Below are 19,555 nucleotides of genomic sequence, written 5' to 3'. Positions count from 1 at the left end.
CGACACATTACTTATTCGTTTTCTCTACAATCTCCATGTAAATGCCAATCTCTCGATCCCCTCTTCCTCGTGTTTTCGTACTTTGCCATAATTTTGCCCAGCGACATCTTTCGTGGTCTCGACCGGGTATCCATCCACCTTCGAAAACTACAGCTGAGACAACCTCCAGCTCCTCCTTCACAAGGATCTGGTCCCTTCCTGCGTTATACCGGTAGCCTACCTAGCGATTGCAGGGTCGCCAATGACTCGGATCCGATCTTGAGAACTCTCACTTTCCTTCTCGTGATCGTGCCCACAGCTTTTTCCTATTTTACACGTATTGTATGCTTTGTTGCTGGCGCGGCCGGTTTTCCTCGTCGTCCGTCCATCCTTCTACTTGTATTATACTCACCGAGTGGTGTGTGGTATTCGATAATTATAGGAATACTCCACCACCGCTAAACATACCTTTCTTGCCTACCTATCTCCTGTATGTATGACATATGACGTCGCGTTTCCTCCTGTGACTTCTTCCTTCCTTTTTCTTCTTTCCTTGTGCCATATCAAGCACATCCTTGCACTTTTACCGAACAAGTTGTTTCAACGCTGCATCCATCCTCATTTATACCATGACCTAGCTGGTTGTCTTCACCATCTGGTTCAGTCTCACGATCCTCGCAGCTTCTAGGCTTGCTTCCACTTGTCACCTATCTACTACTGTGCTACACCTGCGGGTCACGGTCATATTTTCACGTCCTTCGAATACCATAATCAACCTGCCTATTGACTTGAACATACAGGTCAACTGTTGCATTGGCCCACGCTACCAGGGCAACATCGGATCTTCTCTGACTACGCACCACGATGTCCAATTGAATTGGAACAGTTGATTATCCCACCATTTTATATCCATGTGAAACATTTCATCAGCCATGGCAGACCCCAAGAACACGGAAGAGGGTGTCTATGTGCCACCCACCCCCACCGTCACGTATACCAACCCCAGGAGAATAGCACCTGAGAAATCTATCACCTTGCGACATCATCGTCTAGCTCGGGATTCGTCAAGACGACACCCCCCACCGACCATTCCTAATGCCCACTCGAGTGTAGCTGAACCTGAACGTCAGACGAGTATAGTTAGAAGGAATTCATCGGATGAAAGTAACGAGACAAAATGGAGCGAACCCAGACTGTGGTTCGAAGAATCGAACCAGAATGCGAAGGATACCCTTGAGACCAGCGAAATGGACATCGATCCTCCATTCTTCCAAAAGGAAACGGACTCGTCGAACGAAGAAACCAATAACCGGGTCCCGTCGCTTCCCGTGTACGGGCAGGGTCAGAGTCGGGGACCTTCATTTCGACCGAGTGTCACAAAAAGTAGCAGTGCTGATGACTACAGGAGTGTTATTGATGACCTAACTATTGAGAACAAGCGTCTTCGAGAAGAGTTGAGGAAATTTAAGCAAATGGGTCCAAATTCCTTACGAAATGATAAACTTTTCGAGGTCAAAGTACACGGCTTACCCAGCAAGAAAAAGAGGGAGCTTGAGGCTACGTTGCGAGACTTCACTACGAAGCTCGAACGCTCAAGCACTGGTGCCTCCACGAGTCGGAAACGAGCCTCGGGAAAGTCCAAGGAAGGAAACTCGTCTGGCTCGAAACACACGTCATCTACTTCGGGCTCCAACTCGAGACCTGTTGATTCGGCCTATGCATCCATGGAGACGGGACAAAGTTCCTCTAACCCTCAGCCTGGACAAGCCAGGGCTGCCCGACTCCGATCGAACCAAAATATCCAGCAATATCTACGAGATATCCCCGAAGGACTGTGGCCGAGACCCGCTAAGATGACTGATCACGAAAAGAAGAAGCTTGTGGTTAAACGGCTAGAGCACCTCTTTACAGGGAAAATGGGCCACCCGAAGGACGAGCCGGTGCCGGCGTTGATGCGTCCGCCGGCGGCTGTAACGGAAGATGTTGAAATGGAAGACAATGGTGCTAAACTCCGTACTGTTCAAGAGGCAGCGCGAGAAGCTATAATCCGAACGGGAGATTCGCGCAAAAAGACAAGTCACTCAAGCACGGGCGCTTCAGCCTCAAACACACGTACTCAGTCACAGTCTCAATCCAACGCCGACCAATCTAATTCCCGTGATAACGATAAGGATAGTGGAAGTGGAAGCGGGAGAAGTGCCAAAGAGGGCAAGAACACGTCACCGCAAGACAGCGATGAGCCATTTGAGCAGCGGCCCACCCGTCCACGTGATCTGGACCCTGATCGAAAGCAGGTCCCTGCCGACAACATGGAGTACATACGTCATTTAGGCATCGTTGCACCTGAGTCTGAGCCCTACTATTCATCCAGAGATGTGTCGCCAGACGCAGAAGGGTGGGTTTATCTTAATCTCCTGGGCAACTTAGCGCAACTCCACATACTTAATGTTACGCCCGACTTCATCCGAAGCGCCGTCTCGGAGAAGAGCACGAAGTTTCAATTGTCTCCAGACGGTCGAAAGATTCGATGGCGCGGCGGTGACGAAGGCACCAGATTTACTAGCGACAGTGGTAGCAAGTCTCAAACCTCTCGTTCAGGCGACGATTCCGAAGATGGATCAAACGAGCAAAATCAGCGAAAGAAACCAAAGGGGTCCAAATTCAACTTGGGTGTTCAGAATTCTAACTCTTCTCAAGACTTCCACTACAAGCCTCTCTTTGTGCATCACCCGACTTCCCTGCCAGATGGACAGTTGTCCAGTGTGGATGAGAGTTATTCGTCACTGGGGCAATCCGAAGATAGCAACGGCGGGATGCGTTCGCGGTGGGCCCAGAGCGGTGTTTCGCCCGAACAGTCGCAGCAACGCAAGCGACGACGGGATGGTGCCATCATTTACTACAGCGGGGCACCTTTCTGTACGGATCTCTCTGGTGACTACGGTGAGGGTGAGGTATCCGCTGACACATACGATATGACGTCATCGGATGATCAGCAGGGGCGGCTCAGGAGGGAGACGGACCCTGTGCAACTCCACCTTGTCCACCGCCCCTACGTCAATCGATCCCCTTCGGGATCTTTTATTCAAATAAAACCACTCAGCGAGCCCATGTTATGCTCGATTACCGATCATGCAGAGTCAATGTCAAGTGAGGACGACAGTGGCATTGAAGCCGACTTCTCTTGGTCAGACTCTGATCAGCAATCGCGATTAACTAATCTTGAAGCGAGCGGCCTTGGCGGTACATATCCAGACGATCACTTTGTTGTCGTCGTGTCTACTAGACGTCCCAAAAATGTCACATTCTACGACGACGACGATGATGGCGACGATGATGGCGATGCCAGCTCTGACGAAGACCGTGAGTCGCTTAAGCAGCGGCAGCCCGTCAAACGTATGAGCCATGATACCACTACTTCACGAGAAACCGCCGATTCGATTGCTAGTAGGATGGCCACGATATCAACCACATCTCCCATGGCAAAGAACAACTCTGCTCGCAGAGTCGTAAAAATCAAAATTGAGTATGTCGCTAGCGAGACGCGCCGCTTACCACCCGTGCCTCTGCCACCACCAACCTTCTTTTTCCGCTCGGGTGACTCCGAGGATACTGAAGAATACGGTCCAAGTTTGGATGACGATGTCTCCGTCTCCTCAGAAAGGAGCGTCTTGAGCAAACGACCCATGCTTGAAGGCAGCCCAGGCTCTGACAATCGTGATCTCTCCGGGAATGATGAAGAAGACGACTTCTCTGATAGTAGTCCTAGCCTTAACTTTGAAAAAAAGAAGCCTTCCAAACGACCGAGTAGGATGTCTGGAACAGGAAGCGGAGGTGTGCCTTTGTTGTCGAAAGTACACACTGGGAGTTCAGCGGCTACTGCAGGTGGTGCAGGCAGCGGCTACTACAGCTCCATGGAAGACGCCTAGTCACGCATTTTTTATTTTACTATTTCCCCCCTTTTCTGCAATATTCGCGAGTGCTACTTTTTGGGGGCGACATCTCGTCAATCTTTATGTTTGAGTGGTTTATAGTAAGACTGGTATTCGGAGTATAGCGAAGCGAATTTGGTTTTGTCACATTGGAAAGAAAGGCGCCTACGGGATTCTGAATGGAAAATCTTTTTTTTCGGTGATACCATCAATTGCACGCTGGAAAGAAAACTTGGGAAATCTGGGTGGAATGGGTAATCTTGAATCATATGACCTGTCGGTAGACTTCCATGAACAATATTTAATTCGATCCTACCAAAAATGAGCGTCCATTAATGAGAATACAATCAACTGTCTATCTGATGCTTCTCTCGCCTTGTGCGTGCGCGACTCGATTATTTGGGAGGCTTGTTGACCATTGAATTTCACTGCTAGTCGAGAAGGAGCCTCCGTGCCAGCAGAAACGGACTGCTTAATGGTTTATGCTCGCAGCCTCCCCAGCGACCTCATCCTAACCCCCCATCCTTGAAACGAACCATACTAAGTGAGGTTATGCTGTTGAGCTCGGCAGATTGCGCAGTAGTACTACTGGCTAGACCGGTCTACTAGTACCGGTAGACCATAGGTTCACAAGTGCTACGTATGGTCCGAGTTTTCGTGTTTCCAGGGTCCCTTCGGGCAACACATGTGCTATGTTACGGGCCCGGACCATGATATCATCGTTGGTATATAGTACAGGTAGCTCCTCCTCCCAGGTGAGATGCTGTCTTGGTTTCACTCGTTGGTTGGTTGGTCTCAGGTGGAAAGCAGTAGGTATTGTAAAACCCTCTGTGACCGATGAGATCCAAGGGATCGGTTACTTTACCTTGTAGGAATGTGGGTTGAAATTACCGAAGGTAAGGGAGCACGTAGGTACCGTAGTTCGTTAGCGATGGAGCTAGTCGGGCCTGGACCCTCTCGCGCACGTTTTCGGGTGTACCCGCATTTACATACAGCCCTATCGAAATCCTTCCTTGCGAACGGGGGTATGGCGTCATAGCTATGCTATGTAACCGGTGATGCGAGTTTTGTGTTTGGGTTTCACACATCTGTCTGCCTGCGAAGAACATATTTCGTCAGAAGATATGGATCGAGGAGGGCGAGGCGCTGTCAAAAAAACTAGTCCGGTTCACCAACACCACCCACCTACACCTTCAACAGCCGTTTTTTAACCCGTTTTTGGAGTTATTCAAACCTATTCTGACCTATTCTTGTCAGATTTTTAACGCTTGTGATAGGTGTGTTATACGCTTAATTAAAGGTGTAGAAGGTGTTTTTTTATGTTGTGTTTTACCTTGCTACCAGCATTTCTAAAGCTATATTTTATAATGTAGGTGGACCGGACTAGTTTTTTTAACAGCGCCTCGGAGGGGATGTGAAGATTGATGGAGGGAGAAGGAAAAGAACGGAGTTCGATCGTGATCAATCTGGTATTATGTATACTTGTATACTTGCGTGGGTAGGTATTGATCTCTAGCATTTCGTACTCTAATGTGTGTGTGAGTGGTTGGGAGAGATGGTCTTGCATGAGGTAGAATAGAGGCTTGGACTTCTACAGATCATCTAACTATGATAGGGGAAGAGGTTCTAGAATTGACGATGGTGACGCCAATGGCTCCTGCGAGACGTTAGGATTTTCGTGCCTTTGATTTATCGCATCGATGAGGTAAGTCTCAGATATGTGCATACACCAATCTCGGTTCGGGAGCCATTGTGGTTTTTATATGCGCCTGAGTAACAAGCCACATTATGTGAGAAGCGCTAGTTTGAAAACACGCGAGAGGGAATTCATTGACAATTTAAAGAACTGTTACGCAAATGTAGGTATTAGGGGCAGAGACAAGTCGAAGAGGAGTTGATTTTATGGAAATCTGTCGGTTCCATAAGGGCACCCTGTGAGCTGGAAGTTAGTGTAGACGAGTTGAAGTAGTGCATATATGGGATAATTACAGAAGAGGCAGGGGAGTTATCTTGCCGTGATATCAGCATGTGACCCATGCATGCCAAAGATATGCATATCTCTCACGATCTAAGAGGCGAGCACAAAGGTTTAAACCAAGCGACGAGTGATGGCTTTCGCTGGCCATATCAACAGATAGGTCTAAGAGCGAGAAAACACATCGATTCTTCGAAGCTTCACTTGAGACGGTACGAGTTACTAGACTTAACACAAGTTATACTATCACCGATAACGAGGCCATTCATGCACCTCGTACTCACACACCGCGATCGAGTGGCAAGGCGTCGAAGGATAAAGGGGCAAGGCAATAGCTTGTTTACTCGCGCGCTAACGCAGTGGCTTGTCTCCAACTGGAACCGCATAGCGACGGAAATAGACTGATGTCACACAGCTCGTAAAGACCAACATTTCCGTATGTATGTCTCGGGCTGCTTCTATACCCTTAGATAAGTCGGTGAATATGTTCGCCGCCTTAGGTGCGTCGCAGGACGGGCCGCGGACGATGATAGAAGTGGAAAATCCGACTTAGAAGATGCTATGTTCGCATTGCATATGTATATGCATTCACCCGAATCATATAACTACTCTCTGTGGTCCGCATCCCGCGTCCCGCCGGGGTATCATCTATATTAAGTACCTATGATTCTGCCTCGCAATATCTGCATGTCTCAGGACTTTCACAAGATGCACGAGGTTTTTACCAGGTAGTAACCTAATCAATAGCTCTAATAATTGCAGTTTTATTGCTAATCCCACGAGCCTGTACCGTCCCACCAGGCTGGAGGGCAGACATCTAAGCCTCACTTGAGATAGCGTACCAGGAAGGCCATCTTGTTCCCACATTGCGGTCAGGAGCTTGCGCTGAGCGTAGGGTTTATTCTCTTTAACGTTGGTTATTAGATGAAAAGTTCGACTTACGTGATCTAGTCCTTCTGTTACTAGGATACAGTTTTATGCTTTATTAGTTCATTGGAATCAAGTATGTGAAAGACTATACAAGCGACTACACAGACGGAGATAGCCTTGAGCTGTAGACGAGGCGCTCAGAAAGGCAACCATGTTGTAAGCCCTCTGCATCTCGTCTCAAAGCTCTTTGGTTCCAACAATTCACACGCACATGATCTCTCACGAGTAGCACACGAGTATGTTGTGCTGCCAAGCCTGCAGTTCACCAACAGACCTTTTCCGATGCAGGACTCTGAAACCCCTACCTACCAACCCTACCTAGAATAACGTATTCTTTAGCGGAGCCTTAGGAGCTTTCTTCAAAACCAATAAACTACGCCTGTTTTCAATAACGTTAGAGCTGTTATGGAATATCCATGCTAGCTCTTCCGCTGGTTGCCGAGTTGTGGCGGCTGTGACCGAGACTATCTCAAGTCGTTGCTAGCTTGACGATCGTCTAGCGGCGGTAAATTGGTGATCTTGATTGGGCGCCTAGCGCCCCCCAAGAAGAAGCCCCTCGGCCCCAAAGGATGCCGCAGAGCAGAAAGCCTTCTCAAGTGCCCAACGCATCAGGATGGGTCCTGTTGGTGAAAAGAAGGATTTGTCCTGCAGAATGTGTGGGCTGAAAGAGCATTTTCCTACTGTGTCGTTGTAAGAACGCCTAGTTGCCTAGAAATGGCCGGCGGCCGCCAGCCGCAACAGGGGTTGAGTCCCATCTCCTGCACCCTGCGATTGGGTAGCCGGCTGGAGGGTTGCATTCTGGTTGATGCTGTTAGTTCCAGGTTTGCGATCGGGCAGAAGTAGACAGAGAGGACATGCTAGGCGTGGCGTAGGCATCATCTAAATAGTCTGCTGAGGTCTCCTTTCCCTAAAGCTCATACTTTTTCTCTTAGCTTGCTAACCATGTCTTTTGATGGTTGAGATGGACATCTTCTCATATCTTGGATGATTTCGTTGGCTACCCCCCTACTCAATATTTGGGCTTCGACAAGATGCGATTACTGCACGTGAAGGATAAGAAATTGAAAGATTTCATAGGCCAATCTATACCCCAATATGTCATACTATCGCATTGTTGGCGACCGAGAGGCGATGAGATCCTCTATGAGGATGTTGTGTACTCGGAACCAAAGATCTGGAAGAAAAAGAAGAAAAAGGCAGCTGAAAAGGTGATCAAGGCTTGTGCGGTGGCCAGTCATCTTGGATATGAGTACGTCTGGATTGACACTTGCTGCATCGACAAGCGGAGTAGCTCAGAGCTGTCAGAGGCAATCAACTCTATGTACCTATGGTACAGGAATTCCGATAAATGCATTGCATTCCTAGATGACATCAAGGTACTTGAAGACATTGGCAAAAGTCGGTGGTTTACTCGTGGCTGGACACTCCAGGAGCTCATTGCGCCTGACAACGTGCGGTTCTATAACAAAGACTGGTCCTATATTGGCGATAGGTTTGCAATGGCCAAGACAATATCAGGGATTACTAGGATCGACGAGGTAGTATTAAGACACGGACACAATCCCGAACTGGAAAACTGGGATGATCACAACTACTGGGAAGACGGCGTTCACCACATATGTAACTGTGGCATCAACAGCTTCGACTCAGACAGACTTCGAGGGGTACTTGAAACCTTTAGCGTTGCCACAATCATGTCATGGGCTGCTGGTCGTGAAACATCGCGAGAGGAAGACATAGCCTACTGTCTGAGTACGCTGCCCCAGATACCCATGACAAGACCATTGTGCTGTTCTCAACGCCCAACACAGTATATGGATGAACCCTATTGGCTGACTTGCAAATTTGCAGTGGGACTATTTGACGTAAACATGCCTTTATTGTATGGCGAGAAAGGCAAAGCCTTCCTACGTTTGCAGGAAGAAATCATTCGACGAACCAATGACCAGTCCATCCTTGCCTGGTGCTCAACAAAGACGGAGGGTATGGCCTGGTTTCACGGACGAGATCTGGCCAGTAGTCCAAATGACTTCGCTCACATCGGTATCAAGAAGAAATGGTCACTGGAAGATCCTATTTATGATGATAAGTCGAGGCGCGAGATCAACATGACTAAGGAGGGCTTGGAAGCAGAACTGCTTTGTTTTCCGCTCGCTCCCGGAAACCAGTTTAGCGAGGAGAATGAGTGCTACCTGGCGGTGCTGGACTGCACACTTGGCGATAACCCATTAGCCAAGCCAGCTATTGTCATAGAGAAACCTCCGTGGGGTGCTGCTAACATGTTCACTAAAAACTTATGCTTCATGCTCTTGGTCATGACGCCAGGAGACTCGGATTCCCCCGATAACACTGTTTCCAAGGGTGTCGTAAGGATAGCTGCTTACACATTTGATGGTGAGTCATTACCTGCATGAAACGAAACTTAAGAGCTCACAATTTTCATTAGGCCCAGATATGTTCAAGTCAATGGAATATGAAAAGCAAATCTTTCGACAGGAATTTGACTTGAACGAGGGTGTGGTAAGAAAACTTACTCTCTCGCGGATCTTGCTTCGCCGAGGCACGCACTCGCGGAACCGATTTACTATACCACCAATTCGAGCCGAAAATATTGTGGATTGCGATGCTGGCGAATATTCTGTGGACTATGCATTACCTGAATTCGACCAGTCTGACAATGTAGCAGCACCTAACAACGAGCATTACGGCCTGGCTTTGCTGAGGAAACAAGAATCTCCGCAGTTCTATATTTTTTGGGGCCTAAAAATATTCGTCAAAGACGAAGGTGCTAGGTACGAAAGGGAGGATTTATGGTGCAAGGTCATACCAGCTGATGATGAAGAGACGACCAAGGTCTTTGCCTCTGTTAAGGAATGGTGCTACCACCAACGGGCGGAGAGTACGAGTATGCGACACGACATGCTAGATTGGGCCATAACGTCGGAGAAGAGGTTTTGGGGTGTCAGCGAAGTCGATAGAGCAGTGTTGCATATCGGTGAGCTACGCCGTGAAGTCGTGGTTGAGATAAGACGTAGTCGCTTCTTGCAAGAGGCGTTTCTTAATCTCACAGTTCATGTGAAGCTACCCCCTCAAAGGAGTCAAACGGTATAAGTCGAGATAATAGATGAATATATGTGTTACGATATCCAGTAATTGAGATACAAAACCCCTAAATCTTTGGAAACATTATCATCCGAGAATGAGAAAGTTCGAGCTGGATGTGGTAGATTGGTGTCTTTACCTACTAGGTAGATTATGTTTGTGACCAGCCCCACATGGGTAACACAACCACTTGTGACCGAGTGTCAAGCCACCTTTTTTGCTAGCTGCCCCTCCATGCATTCCTCAAACATGTCAACACGCATCTAGTCTACACAGCACCACGAATCTTGCGTTCCTAACCTATCCTTTTTACGCCTTGTCCTGAAATACCAAACTGCCCTAGTCATTCTCTATAGTATCGGTAGCCCATTGGCGGGAGGCACGCCTTACCGGGTTTTGCCATGCCTGATCAAGCTGGACAGGCAGTAGCCGAGTATGTTTCCTATGATGACTCCGTCAGTTTCGCATGTGGGCTGACATCGTGTGTCTAAAACCAGGAAGGCATCGGCGCCCACTAACCCTCGAGGGATTCCTTGTGCACCGTTTGTCGACAAAGTTGAGGATTATGTTTCGTCACGCCAAGAAGTCGAGGCAACCCTGCGCAACTTCCAGGAAATGATTTCGTATGCCCTCTCCTCCCCCGGATACCGAACTTTGACCCGACTCAAGGGTTGATAGCTGCGTGATGGCATATTCAAATTGGCGAAAGAGGGGATGAGAGAGCGGACCAGAGCGTTGGGCTGACAATGGAGTATGTCTTAGGAAATATCAATTTATGGAGTTGAACCTGCAACGGAGAATCGCCGGTCTGAAGGATAAGATGCCCGATATACAAAAGACTTTGGACACTGTCCGCTTCCTCAAAACGAGAACAGTACGATACCTCCTTGAATTCCCAGAAAACATATGATATCTGACACAGCACGCGGTAGAACGATTCAGACCCAATTGACACAACCTTTGAACTCAACGACACACTTTACGCCAAGGCGACAATACCACCCACTGACGAGGTTTATCTATGGCTAGGAGTACGTGGAAAGAGCCCATCCTTATAACACATGGCTCCAATGCGAACCGCTGACGATGAGCGTAATCCCAGGCCAACGTGATGCTGTCATATCCCCTCGATGAAGCGGAAACGCTTCTTACATCTAAATTGGCTGCCGCCAAACAAAGCCACTCTAATTGTGAGGAAGACCTAGAATTCTTGAGAGAGCAGATCACAGTAAGCATGAATCAGATTAGTTGCGCTCGTGCTTTGACTGACTTGGTGTGACCAGACAATGGAGGTCGCGATAGCCCGCGTATACAATTGGGATGTGGTACAAAAAAGAAAGGAGAAAGCCGAGGAGGATCGCAAAGGGACGGGGTCGAAAGATGGAGATGACCAACCTAATGGATGACACAGCGGAGACCTACGCGGCCCGAGGAAATTGGGATCACGATTTAATAGATGAGATAGCAAGACATTAAGGGGGAGCATCTCGTCAGCCAATTACCCAACTGTATCTTAATCATGGGCGGGAGGTACGAAAGCAGCTTCATTATGTCATACGGTACTGTAGGCAACAGATCGACCTAATGTTAGCACGACCTATGATATCCTGCAACTAATTTTGACACAGATAGAAATCAGTCAACTCTTATTACATACAGGTGCACGCTGAACAGATATGGACACTAATATATATAGAAAATTGAATTATATCAGCAGAAGACCGGGAGTAGAATAAGCTCATAACCACAGTGGCGGATTGTACTATAACCCCGCATATGAAAAAGCCCCGGAACGGCCATCTTGCCCCGGGGGCAGGATGCCGGTACAAGTACCACGTTTCTTATCCGCTCCCATGGAAGAAAAGTAAGCGGCAATTCCGCAACATCCCTCTGTAGGTAGGTATTGTAGACGCCTGCCTACATGTACATAGTAGTAATTATAAGTACCTCGTATCACCTCGACTAAAGCTACTGGCTAAGAAATGCGTTTGGATACGTGTGGAATGACGGTGAACCAATATCCTCATTTCCCATTCTAAACCCCCTATCGAGGAATCCACCTAGCTAGTCAACCATAACTTAGTGTGCCTGTGGCCAAGGTGATACCTAAGGCTAAGTAGATCGTGACCTCGGAGTCTGCTGCACGATGCATGCTTCGACAGGTACCCGGGGGTGTACACCCATGTCGCGTCAGCGGAATAACCACCTTGCCCGCCGCATGTGTCTGCATCAAAGGTCCTACTTAGTGAGGGCCTAAACTCCTTATTTCCCAGTTCGTTCTCCTTCTCCACACCCTCCCCCCCAAATACCTGCGACCTACGACCGATATTTCGAAAGTCTTCTTTTCCAGCTAGCATCATTTACCCCCTTCGCAGCTTCCTACTCTTCATATCTACTCTCCCATCAATCTCTACTCTCCTCCCCTCGCCTCACCAAACCACTGACGGCCATGTTTTCCACCGCCTCAGCCGCGGCTCCCAAGAAGCCTGAGCCCACTGAGTTGGAGCTAGATCCCAAATATGATCACTACGACTTCCCTACTACCTCTATCGAGGAACGCGAAGGCCATCCCGGTTTTGTGACCCCTACCCAACAGGCCCAGGTTCATCAATTGCGGATGATGCTTGAGAGTGAAAACTTCAAGGGAAAACTTGACACCTTGACTTTGGTATGGTGCCTGCTCGAATTCTCTCTCCTATCTTGAGACCTAGCAGTCATAATACTTGTAGCAAACATGTAATCACTAACGGCTTTGTCGAAAAGTTACGCTTCCTTCGTGCCCGAAAATTTGACGTGGTTGCTGCCAAGAAGATGTGAGGCCTTTCATATTCCGATTGCTCCTGTATTATATGAGTCTAATAATGATGGAACGTGCAGGATTCAGGAGTCGCAAGAGTGGCGACAAGCCATGACCATCGTGGAACAAGAAGACAAACAACTCGCCGGAAAGCCGAGATTACTTTCGAAGGCTAACAAGGATCCTCTCAAAAACCCTCCCCCACAACCGCTTAACATCGATGAAGAGGTCAAAATCTGGGATCACGACGGAAAATTCAAGAGAGTCTTGTCAGATTACTACACTCAGTTTTATCACAAGACAGATAAGGTTGAGATCTATCATCATATTGAGGTACCGACAGCTCTGACCAAGTACACAGGACGGACGACCATGTTATTTCGAGAAGCTCGGAGGTGTCGATTTCGCCGCACTCGAAGAGAAAGAATACACGAGCGATAAGATGATCCTTAACTTAGCTGTCGAATATGAGAGGATGGTGGATCCGCGACTACCTGCCTGTTCTCGCAAGGCTGGCCGCCTTGTCGAAACTTCATGCTCTGTCTTAGACATCGCAGGTGTAAGCATCCTCCGCCCTGGGAAGATATATAGTTATATCAGACAGACGTCGGCGATGAGCGGCAACAACTACCCTGAACGCATGGGTAAAATGTTTGTCATTAATGCGAATCGTTGGCAAAAAGGCGCCTGGACCATCGTGCAGAGCTTTCTCGACCCAGTCACCGCCTCAAAAATTAATGTCCTTACTGGCCCTGAGGCCAAGACCGAGCTACCAAAGCACATCCCGATAGAAAACTTACCGGCCAGTTTCTATGGAAAGTGCCAGTGCGAAGGAGGCTGCGAACTGAGTGATGCAGGCCCATGGCAAGATCCAGAGTTCAGACGCCCTGCCTGGTGGGAGAAGAATGATGCAGCCACCACGATTGAAAATAAGCCTACCGAGATCGAGAAAGCCACCGCTGACGGCGAGGCGCCCATAGTGGAAGACACCAAGATCGAGAGCAAGCCTATTGAGTCTGTGGAGGGCGCTGGTGCTCCTACCTCAAGCGAGGCACCGGTGACAGAGGAGACCAAGATTCCTGCATAGGTGGACAAATGTCAAGCCAAGAAGAAACGGGAAGCCCACGATTCTGGTTGTTGTGGATAACGCTTGTGATGGCGTTGATACCTCGATGCCTCGACAGGTAATTCAAGTGTATATCCCTCACTTTTTTGCCGAAGGTTACTGTTCAATGGGGAGCGAGGCGAGGTCGAACTGTTTAGATCAAAGATATATCGAAAAGGAAAGAATTGGGAAAGACGTAAATACATGGAAGGGCATAGCATAATTTTCAAAAAGGCATTATTCTCTTACATGTGTATATATCGCATGCTGACATTGCAATCTGCGAGTCAGTATGCACGCTTCGAATGTTCCATTCTTCCTTTTCACGTATGTGACAAAAGCCAAGATGGAAAAGAGGTGTCGAAGTGGGTAGGGTATCATTGAATTCCTAGCAATACATGTCACTTGGGCCCGCATGGACCAGTCGTTCATAAAACACAGATAAGTAGGTCCATCGCGCACGGCCCAGTAGCTCCCGCGTCCCACGCCATCACCGCTCCGTGATAACATATTCGCCCGCCTTCCGCGCCCTCTCCATCCGCGCGACGACAGCCGGCATCTCTTTCTTCAGACGGCCGAGTCCACGCACGGCGTCATCGAAGCTCGTCTCGACATCGTCCTGGCGCTCCAGAGGCGTGATCGCCAGCACGTTGGAAGAGCTAGCCGCTGCCTTCTTGCCATCTGTATCTGAATCAGATGGGGGCGTAGGTTTCTCGAATTGTGCCGTAGCTAGAGCATTAACTTTCTCGAGGGCCTCCTCGTCTTCCTTGACGCCTTTACGAGCCGCCTCGGCCCAAGCACCCGCAACAGCCCCCGGGACACTCTTCTTCAGACGCGCAATGTCGCGGAGGAGATCCTCTTCCTCGGCCGTGAGGGCCTCGACGCGGGCGCGCTTGCGCGCATCGAAGGGCTCGAAGACTTCTTCTGGCTCGGAGGAGGTCGTGAGAGACGCTTCGGAGAGGAATTGCGAGGGGTCTACGGGGAGGCCATTGATGGTTAGGTTCGGGGCGGCAAGACTGAAGGTCTTGATGATGTACTAGATCAATTGGTGCGTTTACGTTAGTTTTCACTGCGGAGGAGAAGTTGCGCCTCTTGATTTACTAGATAGACGAGGAAGAGAACAGAAAGGACGTTAAAACAAGAGTTTGCCTCAAGATGTAAGGGATACAAAAAGTAGGGACAGGGGAGGAGGCAAACTGTGGAGGAACGCTACACAAAGATCTTGTTGGGATGCGCTTGTGTGGGGATGGGGCGCGATGTGCAGGTCTGTATGTGGTGTTTTGCTCAAGAGGACGGACCAACGGCCTAGTGAAGGAAAATAGTAACAATAAGTAAAAATAGAACCCGCGAGGCACATAGAAGCAAGGGTCAAAAAGAACAACGGAAAATGGGAAATGCAGGGGAAAAATGCAAAAACATACAACACCAGGGATTCGCTGGTCGTCACCGACCCAACTACTAATCTGGCGGTATCTGGCTTAGCTATGGGGGAGCGGACGGGACCCCGCGTTCTCCAGATCCTATGGTCGTATGTGCTTGGAGCTTTGCTTAAACATGCATATATATCGAGCAAGGGGCTCTCCATCCCTTTCTCATTTGCTCTTCTCTCCTTCACCTCAGTCACTCGATGCCAAGACTTTGGCTGTGACGGTAGAGTAGAGGATGGAAATGCACGTGATTGGAAATGAGATTTCAGGATGCTTAAAACTGCAATTGAATGGGATGCACATAAAAAAAAGAAAAGAAAGAGAAAAGAAAAAGAAGAACCATCATACCTCGTTCACCTGCTCCTCGATCCGCGTCCGCAGCTCGTCTTCGGTGCTATCGTCGACGGGTGGGAACGCCTCGTCGATGCGGGCTGTGGCGGCGCGTCGGACGTTTGCGATCAGGTACGCGAGATCCTCGGGCGCCTGGAGTTCGATCTTGCGCGCCGAATCCATTGCTGCGCCGGGATACTGCTGATGAATAGGCTGTAATCTCCCGAGTATCTGGACGAGACCTTAGTTGTATGATTGATTGAAGCGATGCCTAAACAAGCAATCGAGATGGCTTGGTGGTTTGGTCCATGTGGTGTTTACACTGTTGCTGAATCTTGTTGACTTTTGGAGGGGTGGACTTCGATTGTTGAATGGGCCGGGGTATATTATCTTTATAAGATGTATAGAGATCCCCGTAAATGCATATTTCTGCCCATATATCGCCGACCATTTGCGATGGTGTTCTGATCTTGCACTTCGAGAAGCCTTATGCGCAGAAGATCACAGGATGATTGAAAGTCATGATAACTAAGCTCGGATTCATAAATGATATCTACGAGACCATTTGGAGCCACTCGTAAGTTCTTCATCCTCTAAATGCGTGCTACCTTCCAGGGATGTATTGAACCACTGCCCTTTATATCTGGACGGAATCTACTATGAAATTTTGAGGCCGTAACTGAATATAGCAGGCAAAATACGACCCGAAGGGCACCAGGCTATTATCGTTCATACATGCCAATGTGTATGATTCGACGGAGCCATTGCGGAAGTGCGAATTCCCATGCGGTGTCAGTTACACCTTACCGAGTCTGTTCATCCGATCATGGCTGTGGTCGGGTTCGTACATAGAAGCACGCATTATATCTGAGGCGATGTAACATGACAATATGCCCTTCGGCACACCGAGTATCACAATAAAAGAGACCTTCGCTCTAGTGAGGCTCATGTCCCTAGAGCACCTTTCTGCAAGAGATAGACTTGCACGACTTCATCCTCCTCGCCAATCTTTGGAAGCGGAATTTCCTTAACCACCCGATACGTCCAGCTCTGATCGTCCAGAAGTTCGAACAATGCCTCCTCTGACGAATGTCGCGGTTTAGTGGCCAATAATACAGAGGACTTGGCAGGGCCCTTGTTCTCTTGGTCGCGATGATGTTCCTTCAAAGTGTGTAAAGCGCTCAGCGTTCCGACTAGAGCCGGCAGCGAGTCAACATTGTACGTGCAGTCACTTAGCACAATAAGATCCCATGGCGTAGCCGAAACGAGGGGCCCGAAGCGGCCCTCAAGACCTTCATCCCAGTCAAGATTTTCGTACTCGATGGTAACATTTGCGCCCTCCGTGTGACTAGTCGCAAGTGTCGCTTCAGCTTTGGCAATATTTGACCTCGCACGTTCCTCAGCCTCTTCTAGATCTGTTAACAAGACTCTAGAATTCTTGAGCCTCCGCCCCTGAGCGACAGCTGCCGCCGGTAGAATGGTAGCAATTGTGATCCCTAAGATCCCCACGCCGCTTCCGAGCTCAAGGACATTGAAACTGTCACGCTCTATCGGCAATACTTCGCGAATGCTTTCTGGCGAAGAAGATGCGTCCGCGAGGTATGCGGAGGTGACTACGCCTGCATCCCAGATATGTCGCGCTATACTTTCGCCGATGTCTTCTTCGAACTGAAGGTTTAAACTCTCATCACTTTCTCCGCGTTCTCCAGCACCGTGATGCATCCTCAGTCCAAGCGTACGGACTGACACAGTAGCGCAGACACCATCCACGAACTCGAAAGTCGCTGGCATTATGACACCCATCCTTAGTATCGGATTCATGTCGACCGTCCATGGTAGAACATCGCCGACATGTAGAGCGCCTAACGGCGCTGATGGCTTCCGAGGCCGTTGCTGCACGGGATAAATGGAGAATCTGCAGTTCACCAACTCTTTCTTCAAACCCGGCGCTAATGTAAAATTGGCATCTAGGACGCGCATTCCCGTCTTCCACTTATACCTGCATGTCTTTGCCCCCCGCAGTACGGCCGCACCTGAGCGCACCGGACCTGCAGCGGGATCCTCGACTGCCACTATCAGATCGATTGACCCATCCTCCGGACATAGAAACGAGTCCCCAAGATCAGTGGTGATTGTAAATAGTATCGAGATGACCAGCCTTCCTGTGGAGGTTAGGATCTTCGCTGGGCGAAGGAGCCGAATGTAATGCATCTTGAATCTCTGCGTACCGGAGCCGTGCAGTTTTATAGCCCTCGATATAATGATATATCCTCCATAGCGAGTTGCATGGTAAAGAGGTAGTAGAACCCCGGGTCTCGGGCTGGCTGCGGGACACCGATAGGTTCTTCAGATTGTCCAAGATAATGACTGCATCTACCCAATCATATAATTTCAGCTTTTCGGAAACAAGCTTTACTGCTGCAGTTAGCCATGCCGAATATATGTAAAATCTCTCAAATCAGGTGTCTAGGTAGACTCAAAACGTCGCTGCATTGGTGCACTCGAGGAAAAAGGTTATCAGGTCCCAGCTATGACCTGCCGAGGTGAACCCTGTAAGTTACTTACTTACTTACCAGAAGTCTGTCGGAGAAGCTTGGTGTACCGGTGCTAACAGAGATTCATACTGAGTACGGGTGTGTTACCTACAGAGCGACATCTCGTACCCCACACCAGCATAGGTACCATTCTTCAGATTTCTTTTCCGAATGGGGAAAGAACCGCAGCCTCACTTTGAAGCCTCATAAAGTACTTAATTTTCATGCATGTTTCCGAATTCTATGCACTGTCCGTAGGAGGTATAAACTAACTACGTACATGTAGGTAGGTACACTACACTACCTCAACTACCTACTGTAGGTACACTGTTGCGTACATGCCAATTTTGATCAAAGAATTGAACACCAATAGAAGGCATGTTACTACCTAGGCATTCTCACAATCACAAGAATCGCAAGCTGACAACTATCAACTAACTGCACTTTACAGACCAACATATCAATGAGTCAACCACTTCATCCAATGAGACAAGACGACGTCAGAACTAATACCAACCGGGGATAAATCGACCCAGCGGGATGCCGATAACGCAGCATCGGACAGGATAGCGTGCATCTCTCATGGTGGGATGAGTCCTTCTTTCGTGGGGTAAGTAAACCTGACGCAGCCAGCCTTATCAAGTTCCGCCGGCCTCCCTCTCTCCCTCTTCTTTATCGCACCCCAGCCCTGCACATGCAGTAGTATCTACACTACAGTCAGTACACTACGCAAGTGCGTAAGTACTTAAGTACACCGCCTCCAGCGTGACCCCGCAGTACAGTGGACAACACACTGTGGCGTTCGCCTTGCACTGTAACAGGCCATTGTCTCACGACCATCCCACCAATCAAGTCGTCAAAGATGCCTCTTTTCATTCCTTAAATATCTGCAAAGTAATCGTACTGTAATATACTTACTTACTTTACTGTAAGTAAGTTTCTTGCACATAGTTCAGCCACAGATATAGGACCTATACCGAATCTGATAATCAACCAAGGACTGGATTACCTTCGCTAGATTACGTACATGTGAAACAACGTTCGCTCCAATTAAGCGCCGGCGGAGGTCCAGGTGTCCCGGTATGCGGGTCAGTGAGGTACCGGTATACTAGACTAGATACTTAGGTAGTACATACACTTCACTAGTAACCCCCACTACGGTAGTAATTTATGTACCCACTCACCTCTAAGACGTCCTTCGTTCGTTCATTTCATCCATGAGCAGAAGACAACCAACCAACCCATACAGTAAGTTAAACGGTTGACGCCTAAGGTGCTGCCAACACATGTAAGGTACACATCTCCAGCGCTCCATTAAAGAAAATACCGAGAAAAGAAAATAAAATAAAAAATCATCAGTTTTAGTATTGCAACCTATAACTATGCAAGTTCAATTGTGGACAGGTACTGTACATGAGGTAGGTAGTATGCCCCGCAATAACGTGGT

At 48.6% G+C, this 19,555-nt stretch overlaps 6 protein-coding genes across 6 annotated transcripts; 4 read left to right on the top strand and 2 right to left on the bottom strand.

The window, feature by feature from the left end:
* Nucleotides 1-779: 779 nt before the first annotated feature.
* F5B22DRAFT_623424 (frequency clock protein) lies at nucleotides 780-4,274 on the top strand. The gene has a single exon (XM_047976050.1). The coding sequence runs from the start codon at nucleotides 912-914 to the stop codon at nucleotides 3,903-3,905; it is 2,994 nt and encodes a 997-aa protein (XP_047826776.1). The 5' UTR covers nucleotides 780-911; the 3' UTR covers nucleotides 3,906-4,274.
* A 3,146-nt stretch (nucleotides 4,275-7,420) lies between these two features.
* Nucleotides 7,421-10,046, top strand: F5B22DRAFT_623419 (heterokaryon incompatibility protein-domain-containing protein). The gene is made up of 3 exons (XM_047976049.1): nucleotides 7,421-8,565; nucleotides 8,665-9,207; nucleotides 9,260-10,046. Exons 1-3 carry the CDS (start codon nucleotides 7,845-7,847, stop codon nucleotides 9,922-9,924), a joined length of 1,929 nt encoding a protein of 642 aa, XP_047826775.1. The 5' UTR covers nucleotides 7,421-7,844; the 3' UTR covers nucleotides 9,925-10,046.
* Nucleotides 10,047-10,066: 20 nt separating this feature from the next.
* On the top strand, nucleotides 10,067-11,629 carry F5B22DRAFT_623413 (Prefoldin subunit-domain-containing protein). Its single transcript, XM_047976048.1, has 6 exons — nucleotides 10,067-10,348; nucleotides 10,413-10,538; nucleotides 10,678-10,789; nucleotides 10,848-10,946; nucleotides 11,018-11,143; nucleotides 11,199-11,629. The coding sequence occupies exons 1-6, from the start codon at nucleotides 10,317-10,319 to the stop codon at nucleotides 11,319-11,321; spliced, it is 618 nt and encodes a 205-aa protein (XP_047826774.1). The 5' UTR covers nucleotides 10,067-10,316; the 3' UTR covers nucleotides 11,322-11,629.
* A 345-nt stretch (nucleotides 11,630-11,974) lies between these two features.
* Nucleotides 11,975-14,241, top strand: F5B22DRAFT_623410 (CRAL-TRIO domain-containing protein). Its single transcript, XM_047976047.1, has 4 exons — nucleotides 11,975-12,583; nucleotides 12,679-12,728; nucleotides 12,793-13,021; nucleotides 13,074-14,241. Exons 1-4 carry the CDS (start codon nucleotides 12,365-12,367, stop codon nucleotides 13,797-13,799), a joined length of 1,224 nt encoding a protein of 407 aa, XP_047826773.1. The 5' UTR covers nucleotides 11,975-12,364; the 3' UTR covers nucleotides 13,800-14,241.
* On the bottom strand, nucleotides 14,242-16,088 carry F5B22DRAFT_623407 (uncharacterized protein). Its single transcript, XM_047976046.1, has 2 exons — nucleotides 15,593-16,088; nucleotides 14,242-14,853 (listed from the first exon to the last, which is right to left on the bottom strand). Exons 1-2 carry the CDS (start codon nucleotides 15,755-15,757, stop codon nucleotides 14,308-14,310), a joined length of 711 nt encoding a protein of 236 aa, XP_047826772.1. The 5' UTR covers nucleotides 15,758-16,088; the 3' UTR covers nucleotides 14,242-14,307.
* On the bottom strand, nucleotides 16,089-18,198 carry F5B22DRAFT_623404 (putative methyltransferase-domain-containing protein). The gene has a single exon (XM_047976045.1). It carries the CDS (start codon nucleotides 17,783-17,785, stop codon nucleotides 16,520-16,522), a length of 1,266 nt encoding a protein of 421 aa, XP_047826771.1. The 5' UTR covers nucleotides 17,786-18,198; the 3' UTR covers nucleotides 16,089-16,519.
* Between the last annotated feature and the right edge of the window lie 1,357 nt (nucleotides 18,199-19,555).

This window comes from Xylaria bambusicola, assembly GCF_022495145.1.
Source record: "Xylaria bambusicola strain CBS 139988 unplaced genomic scaffold F5B22scaffold_56, whole genome shotgun sequence".
In the NCBI taxonomy this organism is placed as follows: domain Eukaryota; kingdom Fungi; phylum Ascomycota; class Sordariomycetes; order Xylariales; family Xylariaceae; genus Xylaria; species Xylaria bambusicola.
This window is presented reverse-complemented; position numbering and strand designations above follow the sequence as displayed.